Consider the following 19,352-nt stretch of genomic DNA (forward strand, 5'->3'; position numbering starts at 1 on the left):
CCGATCATGTGATTTTCTCCCAATTCTTCCCCTAATTCAGAGCTCAGGAGCTTGTGATTTACTCAATTTGCTATCTTTCGAGAGTTGATGGGGAACGGACGTCGAGTTTACCTTTTTTTTATATGGCACGTCGAGTTTACTGGTTCGCATCACATCTGCTTCTCCGAGCTAAACGGAACCGTTTTCTCTCTCAAAAAAAAAATCTACGGAACCAGGCCCATTGGGAGCCCAAATCTATATTGGATAGCCCATTTTCACCCACCCGATCGTCCAGGAAGGAAAAATCCAGCGCAAAAGCCTATATAATAACACCCAGGCGGCCTGGCCACGACCTACCCAGGAGCCAGAGCCACAGGCAGCCCGAGCCCCCCCGACTCAGCGACTCGACCACACCACAGTACCACACCAAGCCGAGAAGTCAGGCCACGAGCCCCCCGACCCGGGGCTCCGGCTGGGCGCGCGCGTGCGCGGCGGATTGGGCTCCGCTCGCCACCCCCGACCCCACGCGCCCCTCCCCCGCGAGGGCTCGCCCCCTCCTCCTCCTCCACCCCTCACCGCGATCCCCTTCTCCGCCGCTCGTCGCCCGGCGCCGCCGCACCCGCGCCTCCACTGGGCACCTCTCTCCTTCGCCCCCTTCAGGTCCGTCTCTCACCCCCCTGCCTCACTGCGGTTGCATGCGGCGCTGATTTGATTACTAGATTTGGAATCCAACTTGCACCACGGCGGTTTCGTTATCCCGGCGAGCGCCTCATGGGCAAATTAGTTTCGAGGCTTCGCAGCTCCGCCTAGTACTGCCCCGTGCATGTCGCTTCAGCCTGCCATCTTTTTGTGTTTGGGATTTTTTTTGGAGGGAGGGATTTATTCATTTCGTTATCGCCATGTCACGTATTCTGTTATTTCAGTGAGCTTAATGATGTTGTTTCTTTCCCTATCTGTGCCTTCTTCGTTCGCAGAGCTGGTGTAATTTACCTACCAACTGCTAACTAAAGGTGGTGAAGTATACCTTCCCTAAGTATACTCCCTCGGATGACACGTCTGCCAGTCTGCATCATTTATGGCCCAGAATTCGTCCCGTCTTCACCGCCTCCTCACATTACTGGACAGTATCCTTTCATCTGTTTACCCTCCACTCTTCAGAGATTCTATTTCATATGCGATTTTGATATAGCTTTTTGCAAGTGCATTTAAAATATGCTTAGAGTTTACAAATGAGTAGATGTTGTTTATAACTCCTAGATTGTACTACTTCTCGAAAAATAGAACTAATCTGGCACCTTTGCTCAGTGCAATATGCAACTAACCATGCTAAAATATACCAACTCGATATCTATGGTAAGTAGCTGAAAATAATTGCCTAGAGGAGTCATTCAGGTTTCTCTGTTGGCTTATCTGTCCATGCGAAATTTCTTTAACATCAACCAGCAGGTTCGACACAAACGACAAGGTTTGCGGCTGCACGCCAAATTGGAGAAATTGCCAAGTCCCATCCCCAGGAGCTAAATGCATTGCTTAAAAAGGTACAGAGGTGGCATGGCTGTTGCCATTTTTTCAGCTCTAAAAACCTGGAACCAGGTGTTTGCTTAATGTTTTGTGCTGTATAAGATGCAATGTATATTTTTGCTGCTTAGTCTCACACCTGTATGATAGCACACAAATGTGCCATGCTGCTCCCTTGTTATGCACCTCTGCTACATTTGCAATTGTGTACAAGTTGACAGATAAATAGCAAAAATAACAGTATGATTTGTGTATTTTCTGTTTGAAATGTTGATGTCTATTGTTTGAAAAGTAATAAATTCCATTTATGTCACTGGTATCTTTCTTTTTTCCATTCATGTTTATTACAAAAAACAAAATGATCCCAAATGGATGAACGTACATGAGGGACTACACAAATCACCTGCACTAGATAGGAATAGGAAAAATTCCTCACATGCCATTGGTTAAACCCTAAATCCCTTATATAGTTATATCCCACAACCAGTGACTGTTGGGGGACCCATATGTCATAGACACAATGATGGCATATGAGGGATTACGAGTTTTCTCGGTGGCATATAAGAAAATTGACTAAAGAACATGACCCTCCCTCAGCCACCTCTCGAAATCATGAACAGTGCTTGACAAAGATGGAGAAGATGCTTGGGCTGGTGGAGGTCCCCATGCAGCCGCTCGGTGGTGGCTAGCGTGGCGACCTAGAGCTCATGCTCTGATGCTATTTGACTTGAAGTGAAATGAAGTTTCCAAATTGAATATATCTAAGAAGGACTGAATGTTCATGATGTACTTTTGCACAATGCACTTTGCACTGTATCACAATACAGTACGCATAAATGCATTATAAACATTGTTGATACGTGATGTCATCTCATGTATTTTAGGTATATCTATAACATAAACACTCTGTCAAGTGAAAACTTCTGTTGATATTCTGCCATGAATCAATGATTATTCTTTGTATGGCTTCCACACATATTATTTGGCTGAAATTCTTGTTGTTGTGTGCCTATTGTAGGTTTCTCAGTACACTCGTAGTAAAAATTGGGATACAAGGGTTGCAGCAGCTCATGCGATTGGTGCGATAGCAGAGAATGTCAAACACACATCATTAAAGGACCTATGTGCTTTTGTGGAAGCAGAAAAACATGCTTTTGGGTTGTCTTATGGGAGTGATGATGCTGGTCCATTGCCACGCGCTGATACTGCAGCAACATCGGATCTTGCTTTTGGAAGGTTTTGCTGGATTAAAATGTTCAGTAGACTTTCCCTCCTTTTCTTTTCCTTTTCCGTCCTCACTAATGCTGTTCTATTTCTGTTCATACTCACAGCTTTGACATAAACAAGGTATTGGAATTTGGATCTCCTTTATTGGCATCAGGTGGACAGGTGTGTTCTTAGTACCAATATTTTTTAGCCTCAAGATTTAATGAGTAGATTAAAGATTTAATGTAGTTTCTTGTTTCTTTAGGGTCCCATCTTTTTTTAATATTTAATTCAAAATTTCCTTTTACGGCAGGGTATACACCCTCAATACATTCTTACCTAATGTATCAACACTTTTGATTATGTTATTCTCATAATATTGTAAATGGACAACAGACTTTAAATGCTGAAATAGATTTGTCTCTTTCCCAGCACTCTCATTGGGTTACACAATTATTTACTGGTATTTTTAACTGAAAAAAAAATGAGTGGGCAATGGATAAATGTGGCAACATGATCTGCAGCTCATCATGATAAGAAAAATATCTAATATTCAACTGAAGCTACACACAAGAGAAGTTCAAATTTCTGCACTTGGTTTGTATCAACATGCATTTTACTAAGGTTCCTTGTAAGGATAAAACTAACTGTTCCATTTCAAATCTTTTCTTTCTTTGTCAATGTAATATGTGAAACTGCTAACATATTTGCTTGTATCTGACTGCTAGGAATATGACATTGCAAATGACAATGGCAAGAATCCAGCAGAGCGCCTTGCTCGCCAAAAGAAAAATCTTCGGCGCCGTTTAGGTTAGTTTTTCCTTACTTTAATGATGGAAAAGTCAACTTCAGGATTTTGACTGTGTTCCACAATATGGTTTTTCAGAATCAATCCGTTGCTTAAAAGACTGATTAGCTTTTTTGCTGATCTGAATTTCACATTTACCCGTATTGCAGTAATTCCTCTGTTACAACATGTCTATCCCATTGCCCGTGTTTAAGAGAAGGTCGGCATAGCTATAATGCCTTTGGTAGGGGTTGAGGTGGCAAAACATATTTAACTCTAGCTAGATTTTGTTGGGTCTACATTTTTTAAAAGAGGATTTAGAGGAGAAGGAGCTCCTATGCTATAAAATGCAGGGAGTACACTGCAATAGTGCAATCACATTTGAATATACATATTAGGGATCGCTATAGATCTAGCAGCTGAAGTTTAAGAGCATCTTCAGCACTGCTTACATCTGTTGGATTTCTTCGGAGATTCGAAGGCATGTTTTGGGTTTAAAAAGATTGAAATGCTGCTTAAATATAGGTAGTAGTAGATGGGTAGTTTCCTAGTGCCACTTTAAATCTTGGAGTAGTACTACTATTGTAAATATGAAGTACCACCTATTAGATTGGTGACATGCTGCTTCCATCTTGTCTTGACGATGTATATGAGGGAAAATGTCTTTGCATATACATTAGTTTTCTGGAATGCTTACACAACATTTTTTTATTTTGTTTTTGTTCTAGTGCAGGACTGGATGTATGTGAGCAGTTTATGGATGTTAATGATGTTATCAAAGACGAGGATCTTCTTGCCCAAAAAAAATATTGGGGTTCACATGTACAGAACAATGGATTTAATTCATTCAATACTAGTCGTAATATCCAGCAATTGGTTTCCACCATGGTTCCTAGGCATCACAAGCAGCCTAACTTTCGCTCTAGGCGATTAAGTGCCAGGGAGCTCAATATGCTGAAGCGTAAAGCAAAGAGTAACGCGAAAGATCATACAAAGACTGTATCTGAGGGGGATGAGATTACACTAAAAGGTCCTGCACCATCTAATGGAGCTACTTCTGACCAAAGCTGTGCTCATAATGTACGAATTATCGGCCGTGCCATTTTGTCTCTAAGATCTTGGGATTTCCTGAAGTGTTTGTTTGAATAGGAGTTATGTTCCTGATATATCATATTTAATGTAAAAATAGAATCCAGACTAATCAGAGTGCAGCTAGCATGGCCTGTGCAAGGGATTTCCTGGGCTCAGTGCAGCTATTTTCTGTTCAACTCTTATTGCTCTTAATTTCTCTATGCAATTGCTAGCATGGCCTGTATGTCTACTCATGTGGCAGTGTGCTGGTGCATGGGTGGGTCAGTGTGCTGCCACTTGCGCTAGTATGTTGTGGTTGTTGTTTTGTCTGGGAATTCATATTAGTTCGTCCGGGGCATTCGTGGATGGGTTATTTAGTCATTTCCATTACCATGTTTCAGGATGCATTGGATATAACTACAGATGAAGACAATCTGGAGTACAGTGAAAATGGGAGATGGCCTTTTCAACAATTTGTGGATCAGCTTATTCATGATATGTTTGACCCTAGTAAGCTCATCTGATCCCTGAATATGTCTCATAATGTCTTACTTTGTCTCTTTCTCGACTGGAGTCTTACATTATTTTTAACTTTGCATTGAATTTAGTTTGGGAAGTTCGCCATGGCACCATTATGGCTTTAAGGGAAATTTTGACACATCAAGGTGCTTGTGCTGGAGTATATTTTCCTGATCTGAGCTTTCCTTCTGCTATTTTGGATGGTAAAACCAACTTTGAGTCCCTTAAAAGGTCGCATGGTATTGATCTAAACGATGATGTTCATGTGGACCACCTCGAGCCAGCCATAAAGAGGCATAAGAAAGAACAAAATCCTTCTGAATCTATGTATATGGACTATGATAAGGAGATGGTTAACAGCGGTCATTCAAAAACAGAGGCAGATCTGAGCTACGTGCCTACTGTATCAACTTGTGAATTAAGTTCTGCTCATGTAAAAGTCAAGCCTGATTTCTGTGTTGATGATTCAACCGACCCTGCTAAAGGGGATTCATCATGTAAACCAGTACATGAAAAACTCAACTCCACATCAAATCCAATTTCTCATATGCATGCTCCAGAAAATTCAAAATTCATGAAAATGATGAAATTAGCCAAATATTCTTATATGAAGAATTGGGAATTTCTTCAGGATTGTGCAATTCGCTTCCTTTGTGTACTTTCACTGGATCGGTATGCTCCTCTGGATGTCCAGATATATGGTTCAACAAGCTTTGTTATCTTGAGCCTTATTTCTTACTATATCTTGTTCTGTTTTCAGCTTTGGTGATTATGTATCAGATCAAGTGGTTGCCCCAGTTCGTGAAACCTGTGCTCAAGCTCTTGGTGCTGTGCTGAAGTACATGCACCCTTCTTTAGTATGTCATACTCTGAATATCTTGCTGCAAATGCAGGTGTGTTGTAGCAGTCACTTGTCTCATCCTCACAAATTTCAAAACAGTTCATTCTATTCACCGTCACCATCTCTCTCTGTTTCTGTTCTTTGTTCTTTCAGCGCAGACAAGAGTGGGAAGTACGTCATGGGAGCCTCCTTGGCATTAAATACTTGGTTGCTGTTCGGCAGGTAATGGCTAATCAAGATTCAGTGAACTGATAATGTAACAGTGTAATTGCTAATCAAGATTCTGTCCTTGTTGCCATAGTATAACTTAATGAACTGTTAACCGATACATAGTATCAGAATGGCTGCCTTGTTGCCATTTTTGCCGACTAAATTTTTCAGGAGACATTTTTTTTCCATTTTGCTGATGTAACGGTATTATTTCTTGCCTGACCAGGAAATGCTTAAAGATTTGCTTGACTATGTCATTCATGCTTGTAAAGCTGGTCTGGAGGATCCTGATGATGATGTCCGAGCAGTGGCTGCTGAAGCCCTGATCCCAGCTGCTGACTCATTAGTTAGACTGAATGATCAAATGCTGCATTCAATTGTGATGTTGCTTTGGGATATATTGCTTGACCTTGATGATCTAAGCCCATCTACGAGCAGGTATACTTAAATCCTGTTTCCTTCATCTGGCAAATATATATGATTGAATAATATGGGCAGATCTGATCACTTAGTCCATTTTTTTCCAGCTGTTTTTTTTTCTTTTGTCTTCTGAAACTGGCCACCTTTAGTTTTGTTGCATCTTTGAGTTTTTTTTACTTTCTTATTGCAATTTCTTCCTTTTAAGTGGATTCATTTATGTCGCTGAAAAAGCTTTAGTTATCTGATGTCCTAGTTTTTTTTTTCATTTTCAGTGTAATGAACTTGTTAGCAGAAATATATTCGCAGCCAGAGATGGTCCCAAAGATGCTCGGCACAGCAATTTCAGGGGAAAGGGGAGAATTTGATCTAAACATATTAACTCAGACTGCTGAGCAAGAAGAGAGATTGGCATCTAGTGAGAACCCTTACGGTCTAGCCGCACTGACACCTCGGCTGTGGCCGTTTATGAGACATAGTATTACTTCAGTTCGGCGTTCTGCCATACGCACACTGGTATGATTTTTTTTAGATTCATTTTGATCCGATTGTGCAGCTGCTGTGACATGCATCTGCCAAACTTATAATTAACCAAACCATCAGCAAGCAATACAAATTTGCAGTTTTGTTATTGTCATCAGTATTCATGTGCTCATACAGGTTTTTCTGTATCTCTTATTGGCTTTCCTAGGTAACTGTGAAGTTTCGTTTTTTTTCTTGTAGGAGAAGCTTCTTGAAGTTGGGAACAGTAGGAGTTTATCTGGAACTGTCCCGTCTAAATTCCGGCCAACATCAATATTAGGAGATGCACTGCAGGTTGTCTTCCAGAACCTACTTTTGGAGTCAAATGATGAGATTCTTCAGTCCTCTGAAAGAGCTTGGAAACTTCTACTTCAGGTTATTTTGATGTTCTGGACATCGCTTACTTACTAATCCACATCAGCTTAACAATCTGGTCTAATATACAGTGACATTGATGAAAAAAACTGTCTCAATCATTGTAGTGCCCTGAGAAGGACCTTGAATCTGCTGCGAAGCTATATTTTAGTAATTGGGTACAACTTGCTACCACTCCATTTGGCTCAGCATTGGATTCAACAAAAATGTTTTTGCCAGTTGCCCTTCCCCGAGGAAGTCGTTCAAGAGCTGCTGCAAAGATCAGATCTGCTAAGCTAGAGCATGAGTGCACAAGAACGATCTCATTTGGTTCTACAGGGGAAAGTACTTCTCATGAAAAACATTTTGATATTCCCTCAAGTATTTCTAAGATAATTGTTGGTGCTGATTCTGACAAATCTGTTACTCATACACGAGTTCTTACATCAATGGCACTTGGGCTTTTTGCATCTAAGTTGCCCGTAGGCTCATGGCAATTTGTTCTAAGTCCACTAGCAAATGATCTCATGTCTCTCTCAGGAGTTCAGAGACAGGTATGAGATGGCTCAATCATGTAAAGTATGTTGCTGTGTTCAGTTACTTGTTAAACTCATGTTTTTGTTGCTTCAGGTGTCTTCAATGGTTATTGTTTCTTGGTTTAAGGATCTGAGAAGTAGAGATCCTGTATCAGTGGGTACATTACTAGCTTTCCTATCTTCTGTGAAAGAGTGGCTACTGGACTTGTTGACCTGCTCTGATCCAGCATTACCTACAAAAGATTCTGTGCTTCCATATTCTGAACTTTCAAGGACATACATGAAGATGTGCAATGAAGCCAATAATTTGCTCCACTCAATTGATTCTTGTCCTGTTTTCAAAGATTATATTAGTGGCTTAAACCTTAATGTTGATGTGCTGGGTGTTGATGATGCTATCAACTTTGCATCAAAGCTTTTGTTACCATCTGAATCCGATCTTCCTTCAGAAAGTGAAAGAATTGTCCTGAATAACATAGAATCAGCAAAACAAGGTCTATTGTCTACATCAGGCTACTTGAAATGTGTTCAGGTATGTGGTATGTTCAAATTATTGTGTTCTCACATTTATATTACTTGAAAACTGCTTGATATTTCTGATTTCCTAATTGTTTGTTATTAATATATTTACATAAGCTTTGTTTGATGCAGAACAATTTGCATGTGACAGTTTGTTCTTTAGTGGCATCTGCTGTAGTCTGGATGTCAGGTTTGCCTAGCAAGTTGAACCCAGTCATTTTACCTTTAATGGCTGCCATAAAAAGAGAACAGGTAAATGACTTAGCTTTTTTTGTGATTATTTTGTATTTTCTGCATTAACCGTTATGCTCAGATGATTCTGTGTCATCCAGGAAGAAGTACTTCAGGATAAAGCTGCTGATGCACTTGCCGAGCTCATTTGTAGCTGTGTTGGCCGCAAGCCTGGCCCTAATGACAAGCTAACCAAGAATCTCTGCACATTGACATGCACTGATGCTACTGAGACACCTCAAGCTGCAATAATTAACTCAATGCAGGTTGTTGAGGACCAGAATTTACTGTCAATTGGAAAGCGTTTTAGCAGTCATAGGTCCAGGGGTCATACGGCTTCTGGTAGTGAAGAAAGGTCAAAAATGGAGGGCTTTATTAGTCGACGTGGATCCGAGTTAGCTTTCAAGCATCTCTGTGAGAAATTTGGACAGTCATTGTTTGAAAAACTTCCCAAATTATGGGATTGCCTTACTGAGTTTCTTAAACCTGTAAAAATCGAAGATGGTCCAAAAGATGATACAAATATTGCACAGCTGGGCAGATCGTATGAGGATAACGATCCACAGTCGCTCATAAATAATATCCAGGTTCGTTATTTGGGTCAAGTGTTTTGGGTGCTTTGTATAAAACTACTGTATATTGTCTAGGCTTATATCACCTGTTGGTATCAAACCGGTATGCGACATCGATTTGAATTCTTTACTGTTAGCATGCTTAGTTCTGCTCACAATTTGATTTCTTTCCTGGTTTTGCAGGTTGTTCGTTCAATTACGCCTCACTTGGCTGAGCCCTTAAGGCCTCAACTGCTAAGTCTCCTTCCCTGTATTCTTGGGTGTGTTCGTCATCTTCATGTGGCTGTTAGACTTGCTGCTGCAAGGTGCATCACATCCATGGCAAAGTCATTGGCTGATGATGTGATGGTTCTGGTGATAGAGAATGTCATTCCAATGTTGTCTGATTTATCTTCTGTTTGTGCAAGACAAGGGGCTGGGATGCTTTTGAGCCTTCTTGTTCAGGGTTTGGCTGTGGAGTTGGTTCCTTATGCTCCGTTCCTTGTTGTTCCACTTCTGAAGTGTATGAGCGACCCAGATGGTTCTGTTAGGCAGACTGTGACTCACAGTTTTGCTGCTCTTGTTCCTTTGCTGCCATTATCAAAGGGTGCTTCATTACCAGGTGGACTAAGTGAACGCTTATCTAGCAGTGCTGAAGATGTGCAGTTTCTGGAACAGCTCCTTGACAACTCCCAAATTGATGATTTCAAGCTCAACATTGATCTTAGTGTTGAATTGCGAAGGTCCATATCTAGCATAGAAGTTCTTTTCATCGTAACATGGATTCATGATACCTTTTTTATCTTAAATTAAATATACACTAGTATGTTAATATCATAATTTGTGTAAAGAGAAAGATTTTATGATGATTGAACATTTTAGTTTACTTTCATCTTTGAATTATACTTGATGCATATGTGCAATCCCACAATCTTCTTATTGATGCTTATTAAATATTTTTTGCTGGTTGTTACAGGTATCAGCGAGAAGGGATCAACTGGCTCGCATTCCTTAGACGATTTAAGTTACATGGAATTTTGTGTGATGATATGGGGCTCGGTAAGACACTCCAAGCATCTGCTATCGTAGCAAGTGACATTGCCGAATCACGTGCACGGAATGATGAGAAAGATCCAACATCTTTGATAATATGCCCTTCTACATTAGTGGCCCACTGGGAATATGAAATAGAGAAGTACATAGACAGCTCTATCATGAAACCTCTTCAGTATGTTGGTTCTTCACAGGACAGAGTCACACTCCGTAGTCAATTTGATAGGTTTAACATTATCATAACATCATATGATATTATACGGAAGGACATCGATTTTCTTGGGAATATCCCTTGGAACTACTGTGTTCTGGACGAAGGGCACATAATCAAAAACTCAAGATCTAAAATAACGTCTGCTGTGAAACAGCTGAAAGCACAACACCGCCTTATCTTGAGTGGCACTCCAATCCAGGTAAATTTTAGGTGGAGCTGAAACTCTTGTTGATATCTAATCAGTACTCTCACCGTTTCATTCCTCTTTTTATTGTTGGCTTGACTTTCTTTGTTACTTTATGTATGTGACCCATCAAATTATATTACCTTGTCTTGACTTTGACTCATTACATCGGAATTGCAGAATAATGTGTTGGAGCTATGGTCTTTATTTGACTTCCTTATGCCTGGGTTTCTTGGTACAGAAAAACAAGTAAGTAATGTTTTGAATACAAGTTGCTTTATGAAATAATTTTTGTCTCTATGAAACTCAATGCGAATTTGTACCTCATGCTAGCCCTTACAAAAACTTAGTTTTTGGCATCATCTTACTGAATTTACTTTAGCTTCCCAGTTAGTGAGCTTTTTGGGATATTTATCTGGTTTTCAATCTGGATTTTGGCTCCGGAGATTATAACTTTTAACTCGCCACATTATCTTTTTGCATCAATGCCTCTATGTTTTAATTCTGCTGAATGTACCAGGCTGCATGGTAGAATTAATTAATCCAGGTTCGATGGAGGAACCTGGAACATATTCAAACTTAAGTTCAGGGCACCACTGTGTAGTTTCTTATACTAATCAAGGTTTACATAAGGTGATTTAAGTGAAATGTAAATAAACAAACAAACTGATTTGCACTTTCCAAAGAGATAAATGCTCTTAATTATCACCGCTAAAGAACATGTTCTCTCTTTGGTCTGTTCGATATTTTACATTGAAACCCATTGTTCTTTACAGTTCCAAGCTACATATGGAAAACCATTACTAGCAGCCAAAGATTCTAAATGTTCAGCAAAGGATGCTGAAGCTGGTATTCTTGCAATGGAAGCGCTGCATAAGCAGGTCATTATCATTTATAGTAGATTTTTTGAAATGATCAATGCTGTGACCTTATTAATTAATAAATTCAGCCCTGCTATACCAGGTCATGCCATTTCTACTGAGAAGAACAAAGGATGAAGTTTTGTCTGATCTTCCAGAGAAGATTATCCAGGATCGATATTGCGATCTCAGTCTGTTGCAACTCAAACTTTATGACAAATTCTCCAGCTCCAATGCAAAAGAAGAGATTTCAACTATAGTGAAAGCAAATGAATCGGAGGAATCTGCACCTCAGCCAAAGGCAACTCGTCACGTGTTTCAGGTGCTGCAGCTAAATATCATTTACTTTTTATTCATTTACAGTTATTTGTTTTAATGGGATTGATTTCTAACTAAATTTGTTTTTGCAATGCAGGCATTGCAATACTTATTAAAACTGTGCAGCCATCCTTTACTTGTAACTGGAGAGAACCCTCCTGATCATCTTGTTGATCTTCTGAAAGAAATAGGTGTGGGATCCGGCGGTGAGCTTCATGAGCTCCACCACTCACCTAAGCTTGTTGCTCTTCAAGAAATACTTCAGGAGTGTGGTATAGGGTCAGAAATATCAAGTCCTGATGCTTCGACGGCTATTGGGCAACACAGAGTTTTGATTTTTGCTCAGCATAAGGTATGGAACCTATCAAAATTGTGGATGACAATTTTGTTCTTCCAGGCCTTTCGTTGTCATCCTTTCCGTAAAATTCTTGTCTCATGATTCAACTGTCTTTTCTCAGGCTTTTCTTGACATTATTGAGAAGGACCTATTTCAATCTCATATGAGAAGGTGAGCTATATGATGTGTATTGATCTCGTTGTATGGTGTGTGCTTCATGCCTTCTTCCTTTGCCCCCCTACTGTTTATGTGCCTTCAAACTTCATTATATTGCAGTGGCACTACAAAACTGTTTAATCTCTGAGGCTGATCTGGTTGCCAGTGATATATCCCTTTGCTAATTTGGCAGCTTTGATGTGCACGCACTTCATATTTCTTAATGGAAGTTTTTTTTGGCAAATAATTTAATTTAGGAATATTGATGTCTTGCAGTGTGACATATTTACGGCTGGATGGCTCTGTTGAAGCTGAGAAGAGATTTGAAATTGTTAAAGCATTCAATTCAGATCCAACCATTGATGTACTTCTGTTAACAACCCATGGTAGGTTTAGAGAACTCGGCCACTAGGGTCTCGTTGATATGTTGGGAAAGCTTGCTCTGATTATTTCCTGTTGCAGTTGGCGGGCTTGGCTTGAATTTGACATCTGCTGACACATTGGTCTTCATGGAACATGATTGGAACCCAATGAAGGATCTTCAGGTACGTTTTGCCTAATGTTTCACCATGATGAGATGCTATCTATTCATCACAATATTTTTCAATCTGTAATTCTGTATTCTAGTTTGATGCTGTTAAACCTAAACAAAGGCAAGTAACTGTACTATAATGGAAGTATTTTCAGTCCTATACCATCAATCTGTATTAAGTGGATCCTTTGCCCTCTTATAGGCGATGGACAGAGCACACCGTTTGGGTCAAAGGAAAGTGGTGAATGTTCACCGTCTCATCATGCGTGGTACCCTTGAGGAGAAGGTGATGAGTCTCCAGAGGTTCAAGGTGTCAGTTGCCAATGCGGTCATCAATGCTGAGAACTCCAGCTTGAAGACCATGAACACTGACCAACTGCTTGATCTGTTCACATCTACCCCTGCTTCAAGAAAAGTAAACCCTTGGGGCATTTTGTTTTCTCCATGTAGAGAAACACATGCAAATGATTTGTTTCTGATCCTTTATCTTCCATGTCAGGCGTCGGTCCTTCCATGGGGCTTGAGTAATGACCAGAGTAAAGATTCAAAGAAATCTGGTGGCAAAGGCTTGAAGTCCATTCTTAATGGATTGGATGAGCTTTGGGATCAGTCACAGTATGCTGACGAGTATGATCTGAACCAGTTCCTTGCGAAGCTCAATGGCTGAACACAGAGGATCACTGGCCCGTGTACAGTGTAAAGTAATTGGGACGTGCGATCAAGGTGGTTCACTAATTTTGTTGCCAACCTCAGGAAGTTTTTTTGTTGTTTGATAGGGTAAGGAAAAAAGGAGATCGCAAGATCAAATGCGACATGGCTAACATATAGGTGATTGAGGTTACGACCTCAGTTTTTGTTTAGTCTTTTGTTAGGAGGCAGCTTAGGTCTGGTCGTTAGAGGCTGTAAAGTTTTTGAGAAGTTGTACATACTTTCTGCTTACCCATTAATCAAAGCTGCAGCTTCTTACAAAGTCCCCTGGTTGCTCTTGTTCTTTGTAATGCTCCTCAGCTGTATCTCATGATGATCCTCTGAATCATAATCAGTTTGCGCTGGTATTTACGAGATGAATAATAAGGATCAGGGAAGAGTCCATAATACTGGATTGCTGTTAGATTTTTGGTCTTCTGAGCCTGTTAGGCAGATAGAACTAACAACTAAGGGTGCCACCAAGTTATGCGGCAGGGGGTCTAATCTGTGAGCTCCAGTCCCTGTTGTCGACGAGTTTCTATCTAGTTTCTTTTTCCCATATACCACGATCTTATAATAGGGTAGCTCATGCTTTTGCGGCCGTTGGTTGTAAGTGTCCTTGGGTGCCGATCTCCATTGGGAGGGCACACTGACTTCGGTCAAGGATCTGGTGGCTAGGGATCGCGCTGCGTCCTTAAGTTAATGGATAGCTCTTTTCCTAAAAAAAAAGTTGTTTCGGTTTGTATACTATTAGTTCTTTTTTTTTGGAAGCTTGCTCACACTTTATTCAGGAATGTCTGGACCAACAAGATCACGGTCGAACAAAGTTCTTACAAAACTTGGGAGGGGATCGAACCAGATGAATGGTTGACCCGGGTCCCGATCGAAACCAGCTTGAGCAAGCTCATGTGCTCCCCTATTACAAGAACGAGGAACAAAACTAAACTTGACACTGACAAAATGTAGCGAAAGAAACTCCCGTATCTCCCTGAAGATGAGACTCCCGGGAGCTTGATCGAAACTTGCAGTTTGAATGGCCGAGAGTAGGTTAGTCGAATCCGCCTCAATGATCACCCTTGAAATACCTGCCTCCATCGCTATTTTCAGTGCAGCCAGGCAAGCTTCACCTTCAGCAGATAGAGCATCATGGACTGCAGGAAGATACCCAGAACCAGCTAGGACACCGTGGCCATCGCTATCTCGCACCACAAAACCCCACGCGTCTTTCTTCTCCTTCTCATGAAAAGCTCCGTCAGAGTTGATTTTTAGAACATCTGCTGGTGGGGGACTCCACCTATGACAAACCTTCATCGCTTCTCTGCTGGTATTGGTAGTGGCTTGTTGACTTCTAAAAACTTCTGAAGCGAGCACAGAAGCTCTGTTCGCAATTTCAAACACCGAAGGCGCTCACTCTCCCGCATTGGCCTTATTTCTTCCCAACCACCATGCCCATAACAAGCAGATGATCAACTGTTGTTTTTCTCTGCTCAGTCGTAAGATATGCCCAACAACCTCCTTCGCTGAGCCAAGAGTGAGTAGATACACACGCACATCCTCCAACAACAGGTGCTGCCAACATTTCTTCACCATTTTGCATTTTACGAAGCAATGCCCCCGTCTTCATCAAGGCGCCAACACATCGGGCATCGAGTATCAATCTCCAATCCCCGACGAACAATATTCATCCGAAGGGGAAGGCTATCATGTGCAAACCTCCATAGGAACTGTTTTACCTTTGGAATACAATCACTCTTCCGGACTCGGTTCTAAAAATTTCCCACAATACTAGAATCTGCCGAGCTTGTTGAGCCAACCTGCCTCACCTTCTTCTGCTTCCGGCTATCATCAAGCACATGGTATATCGACTTTACAGAGAACAAGCCCCTCACATCATAGTGCCATGCTAGGGAGTTGTCATAGCCTTGTTTTATTGGAATGCTCAGAATATGCTGGACATCTTCCTCCCAAAAAATCTCTCGCACCAACTCTTCATCCCAACTTCCTGTGTATGGATCCATTAATTCAGACACTTTGTTCAGCAGGGTCCTTCCTTTAGGTGTGATTGGCCTTCTCGTGACACCCCTCGGCAGCCAAGGATCAGACCAAATATTTATCTTTGTTCCATCACCCACTCTCCAAATCAAACCCTCCTTTAAAGCTCCAAAGCCTCGCAGAATACTCCGCCAAGAATAAGATATGCCAGGCTTTTCAACTGCCTGTAGAGGATCACCATTAGGATAGTACTTGGCCCAAAGGACCTGAGCACATAAAGATGCAGGATCCATGATAAGTCTCCAACCCTGACGTGCCAACATGGCTAGATTAAAAAGGTGCAAATCTCTGTACCCCAATCCTCCCTTCTCCTTCCTACTGCATAGACGTTCCCAGGAAAGCCAATGCATTTTGTTTTCTTTTTCTTGCTGCGACCACCAATATCTGCATATCATTGAGCCGATATCGTCGCAAAGTGTTTTGGTAAGATCAAAACAGGACATTGCATATGACGGGATTGCTTGCACAACAGCCTTAATAAGCACATCCTTCCCTGCCTTGGACAACAATTTTTTCCTTCCAACCCTAGATTTTATTCCACACCCGTTCTTTCAAATAGTTAAAAATCTGAACTTTTGATTTACCCATACTAACAGGCAGGCCAAGATACTTATCACTCCTTGCTTCTGCACTAATCTCAAGATCATTCATTAGTACTGATTTCACTTCATCTCTTGTATTTCTGCTGAACATAACTGGCGATTTGTCCTTGTTTATGGTCTGGCCCGAACAATCTTCATACAGAGATAGCACATTTTGCAAATGTTCTGCACTCCCATCAACAATTTTGAAGAGTAGCAGGGAATCATCCGCAAACAATAGATGATTGATACTCGGAGCCTCCTGACAAACACGGACACCAATTGTCTCTCCCCTTTCCTCCGTTGCGTTCAACAGACAAGAGAAGGCTTCAGCGCATATCAAAAATAGATAGGGAGATATAGGATCTCCCTGTCTCAAACCACATTGAGGAACAACTTCATCAGTCAGCTCATCATTTACACGGAAGCGGTACTTGACTGTTGTAACCATGTTCATCAGCCTGTCCACCCAATCTTGGTTAAAACCCAATTTGCATAACATCAGGCGCAAAAACTCCCACTCGACCCGATCATACGCCTTGCTCATATCAAGTTTCAGGGCCGCATAGCAATCGGTCCCTTTCCTCTTGTTCTGCATATAGTGAGTCAGCTCATAAGCAAGTAAAACATTATCCGTGATAAGTCTCCCAGGCACAAAAGCACTTTGGTTCAGAGATATCACATCAGGTAGCACTAGTTTCAACTGGTTGGCTAATACCTTTGAGGCGATCTTGTACAGCACGTTGCAGAGACTGATGGGGCGGAGATCTTTCAATCTCTTAGGATTCTGGACCTTGGGAATCAGCACTACAATAGTATCATTCCAGCTTCCTGGCATAGGACCCCCATTTAGCACTTCGGTAACCTCCTTGACCACGTCCTTCCCCACAATATTCCAGAATTTCTTGTAGAACAAGGCCGGCATACCATCAGGACCAGGAGCTTTCAGGTCCACTATACTATCAAGGGCAGCTTTGATTTCTTCCTCAGTATAATCACTAGTAAGCTCAGCATTCATCGCCTCGGTAACACGGAGTCGATACATGCTGCAACAATTCCTCAGATCTAGTTCCTGCACTAGAGGTGAGCAAATCAGAGTAAAAGTTAGTGACCATTGTTTGTATTCCTTCCATGTCCTCAACCATAGTTCCATCATCCTTCACCAGCCGCTTAATCCGATTCCGCCTCCTCCTTTCAGTAGCATACTGGTGGAAAAACTTAGTGTTCCGATCCCCATGTTTCAGCCAGTGGGATGTCGCTCGTTGCCGCCAGTACAACTCCACCTGATCTTCCAATTTCTGCAGCCGATATTTCAGAATTTCCTCTCTTGCCACGCTATCACGGCTGATAGAGCTTCGTCTACATCTCTCTAGCGCCTTCTTGGCGTGTTTTATGCGCCTCTCCAAATCACCAAGACAGTTGGTATTCCAATCTCGAAGTTCAGCCGCTACTTCCCGGATGGCCGTTTCCACCTTGCCATTTCTCACTTCCATCATCAACCGCCACGCATTCTCCACTATCATTTCACAATTCTCCTCCTTGACCCATCCCGCTTCAAAACGGAAAGGAGAATTCCCACCAGAAATCCTGCGACCACCCTCTTTCTCCATGGTGACCACCACCGGCTTGTGATCAGAGTGCCGGGTATCACCATTACAGACATGATAATCTGGAAAGTGTGCCTGCCACGCTCCGTCCGCCACTGCGCGGTCAAGCCACTTGCGAATGTACTGGTCACAGGAGTGACTATTATTCCTCCAAGTGAAAATATCCCCCGTAAAACCAAGATCAGTCGGCGAGCAATCCTCCAGCGCATGCCTAAATCTGTCCATACAGATTTGTGGTCTAGGCACTCCTCCTTCTTTCTCATGACTGAATAAGATCTCATTGAAATCACCCAAACAAAGCCACAGACGCCTACGTCCTGCATTGAGGGTTCGCAATGCCCTCCAAGATCGCTCTTTCTGATATGTTTTTGGCTCACCATAGAAGCCCATTAGACGCCAAACAAAACCATCCTTCTCCACCACATCACCATCGATGTAAAGCCGAGACGCTGCACGCAACTGAAAGTTGATCCCACTATGGCAAAAGATTGCTAATCCACCACTTCTCCCCTCGCAATCTTTCACCACAAAGTTCGTTAAACCCATACGCCATCGCAACCACTCAATTTTACCCTTGTCCATCTTGGTTTCAGACAAGAATAAAATGTCAGGGTCCTCCTCCTTTTGTAGACTCAGAAGGCTACGAATTGTCGGGCCGTTCCCCAATCCCTGGCAATTCCACGCAATTATCTTCATTGGCCCTTGCAGGACTGTTTCGACAGTCCCGCACCAATGTTTTGTGAAACAACTCTCTGCTTTTCCCGTCTACCTCCACTTCATCATCACTGCTCAGCTGCCGCTTCCTCTCTGTCAGTGCGGGCCGATCCACGGTTCCCTTCGGCTCACTACTACGAGGTAATCTTTTGAACGTCCCCGATCTGGACCCTTCTGCACCCGCCTACCCGCTCCCCTCAAGATTCTCCACCTCCTGGATCACAGACTTCCCATCTACGTGCATGGCTTGTTATGTCATGTTCACATGCACCTCTGCGTCCTCCACAACAGGCTCCTCTGCCCTCTTCTCCGAATCCCCTCCTTTTATTGTCTCTCCTCCTTTACCATCCCCATCATCACTTGCAAACAACACATGCTTGGAAACATTTTCCGTAGCGTTGTGATGCTGAATTTTCAGGGGACTTGTTACTTCCACCTCCTCTCTATTTTTGCTAGCTTCACCATCAATAGCCAAAACCCCCCAAACTCTTCCTCGAAGAAGGAGCATCGCTTCTAGAGCGACCAGAGTTGCTCCTCGTCCCCCTCCACCAGACCTCCATGATGGGACAAAACTCCCCCACTATTGTGGTCACTAGAACCCTCCTCCATTCTCCTTCTCTCTGGGACGCACCTCAACTTCCTGGAGAACTGTTCCGCCTCACCTTTAGGGATTTGCACCCCACAAGACAGTGTGACCAATGATGCCACAGGTGTAGCAAAAATCAGGCAGGAACTCGTACTCCACAGGACACCACAAGGGTTTCTCCTCTTTCCCAACACACACCGTCACACCCCG

At 42.2% G+C, this 19,352-nt stretch overlaps 1 protein-coding gene across 2 annotated transcripts; it reads left to right on the forward strand.

The window, feature by feature from the left end:
• Window positions 1-333: 333 nt before the first annotated feature.
• LOC120700438 (TATA-binding protein-associated factor BTAF1-like) lies at window positions 334-13,888 on the forward strand. 2 transcript variants are annotated; one of them, XM_039984674.1, is made up of 29 exons: window positions 334-639; window positions 954-1,103; window positions 1,423-1,517; window positions 2,516-2,733; window positions 2,829-2,886; window positions 3,432-3,513; window positions 4,224-4,570; window positions 4,963-5,071; window positions 5,170-5,752; window positions 5,841-5,973; window positions 6,075-6,143; window positions 6,358-6,569; window positions 6,824-7,064; window positions 7,272-7,445; window positions 7,553-7,978; window positions 8,055-8,492; window positions 8,612-8,731; window positions 8,812-9,297; window positions 9,466-10,004; window positions 10,238-10,727; window positions 10,893-10,961; window positions 11,489-11,593; window positions 11,676-11,894; window positions 11,988-12,242; window positions 12,349-12,398; window positions 12,660-12,769; window positions 12,846-12,928; window positions 13,118-13,330; window positions 13,415-13,888. In XM_039984674.1, exons 2-29 carry the CDS (start codon window positions 1,055-1,057, stop codon window positions 13,580-13,582), a joined length of 6,141 nt encoding a protein of 2,046 aa, XP_039840608.1. In that variant the 5' UTR covers window positions 334-639; window positions 954-1,054; the 3' UTR covers window positions 13,583-13,888. The 2 variants fall into 2 exon arrangements, with proteins under 2 accessions (XP_039840608.1, XP_039840609.1); XM_039984675.1 differs by lacking the exons at window positions 334-639; window positions 954-1,103; window positions 1,423-1,517; window positions 2,516-2,733 and having other exon boundaries at window positions 2,823-2,886; window positions 4,219-4,570; window positions 13,415-13,885.
• Window positions 13,889-19,352: the final 5,464 nt, after the last annotated feature.

This window comes from Panicum virgatum, chromosome 3K, assembly GCF_016808335.1.
Source record: "Panicum virgatum strain AP13 chromosome 3K, P.virgatum_v5, whole genome shotgun sequence".
Lineage (NCBI taxonomy): Eukaryota > Viridiplantae > Streptophyta > Magnoliopsida > Poales > Poaceae > Panicum > Panicum virgatum.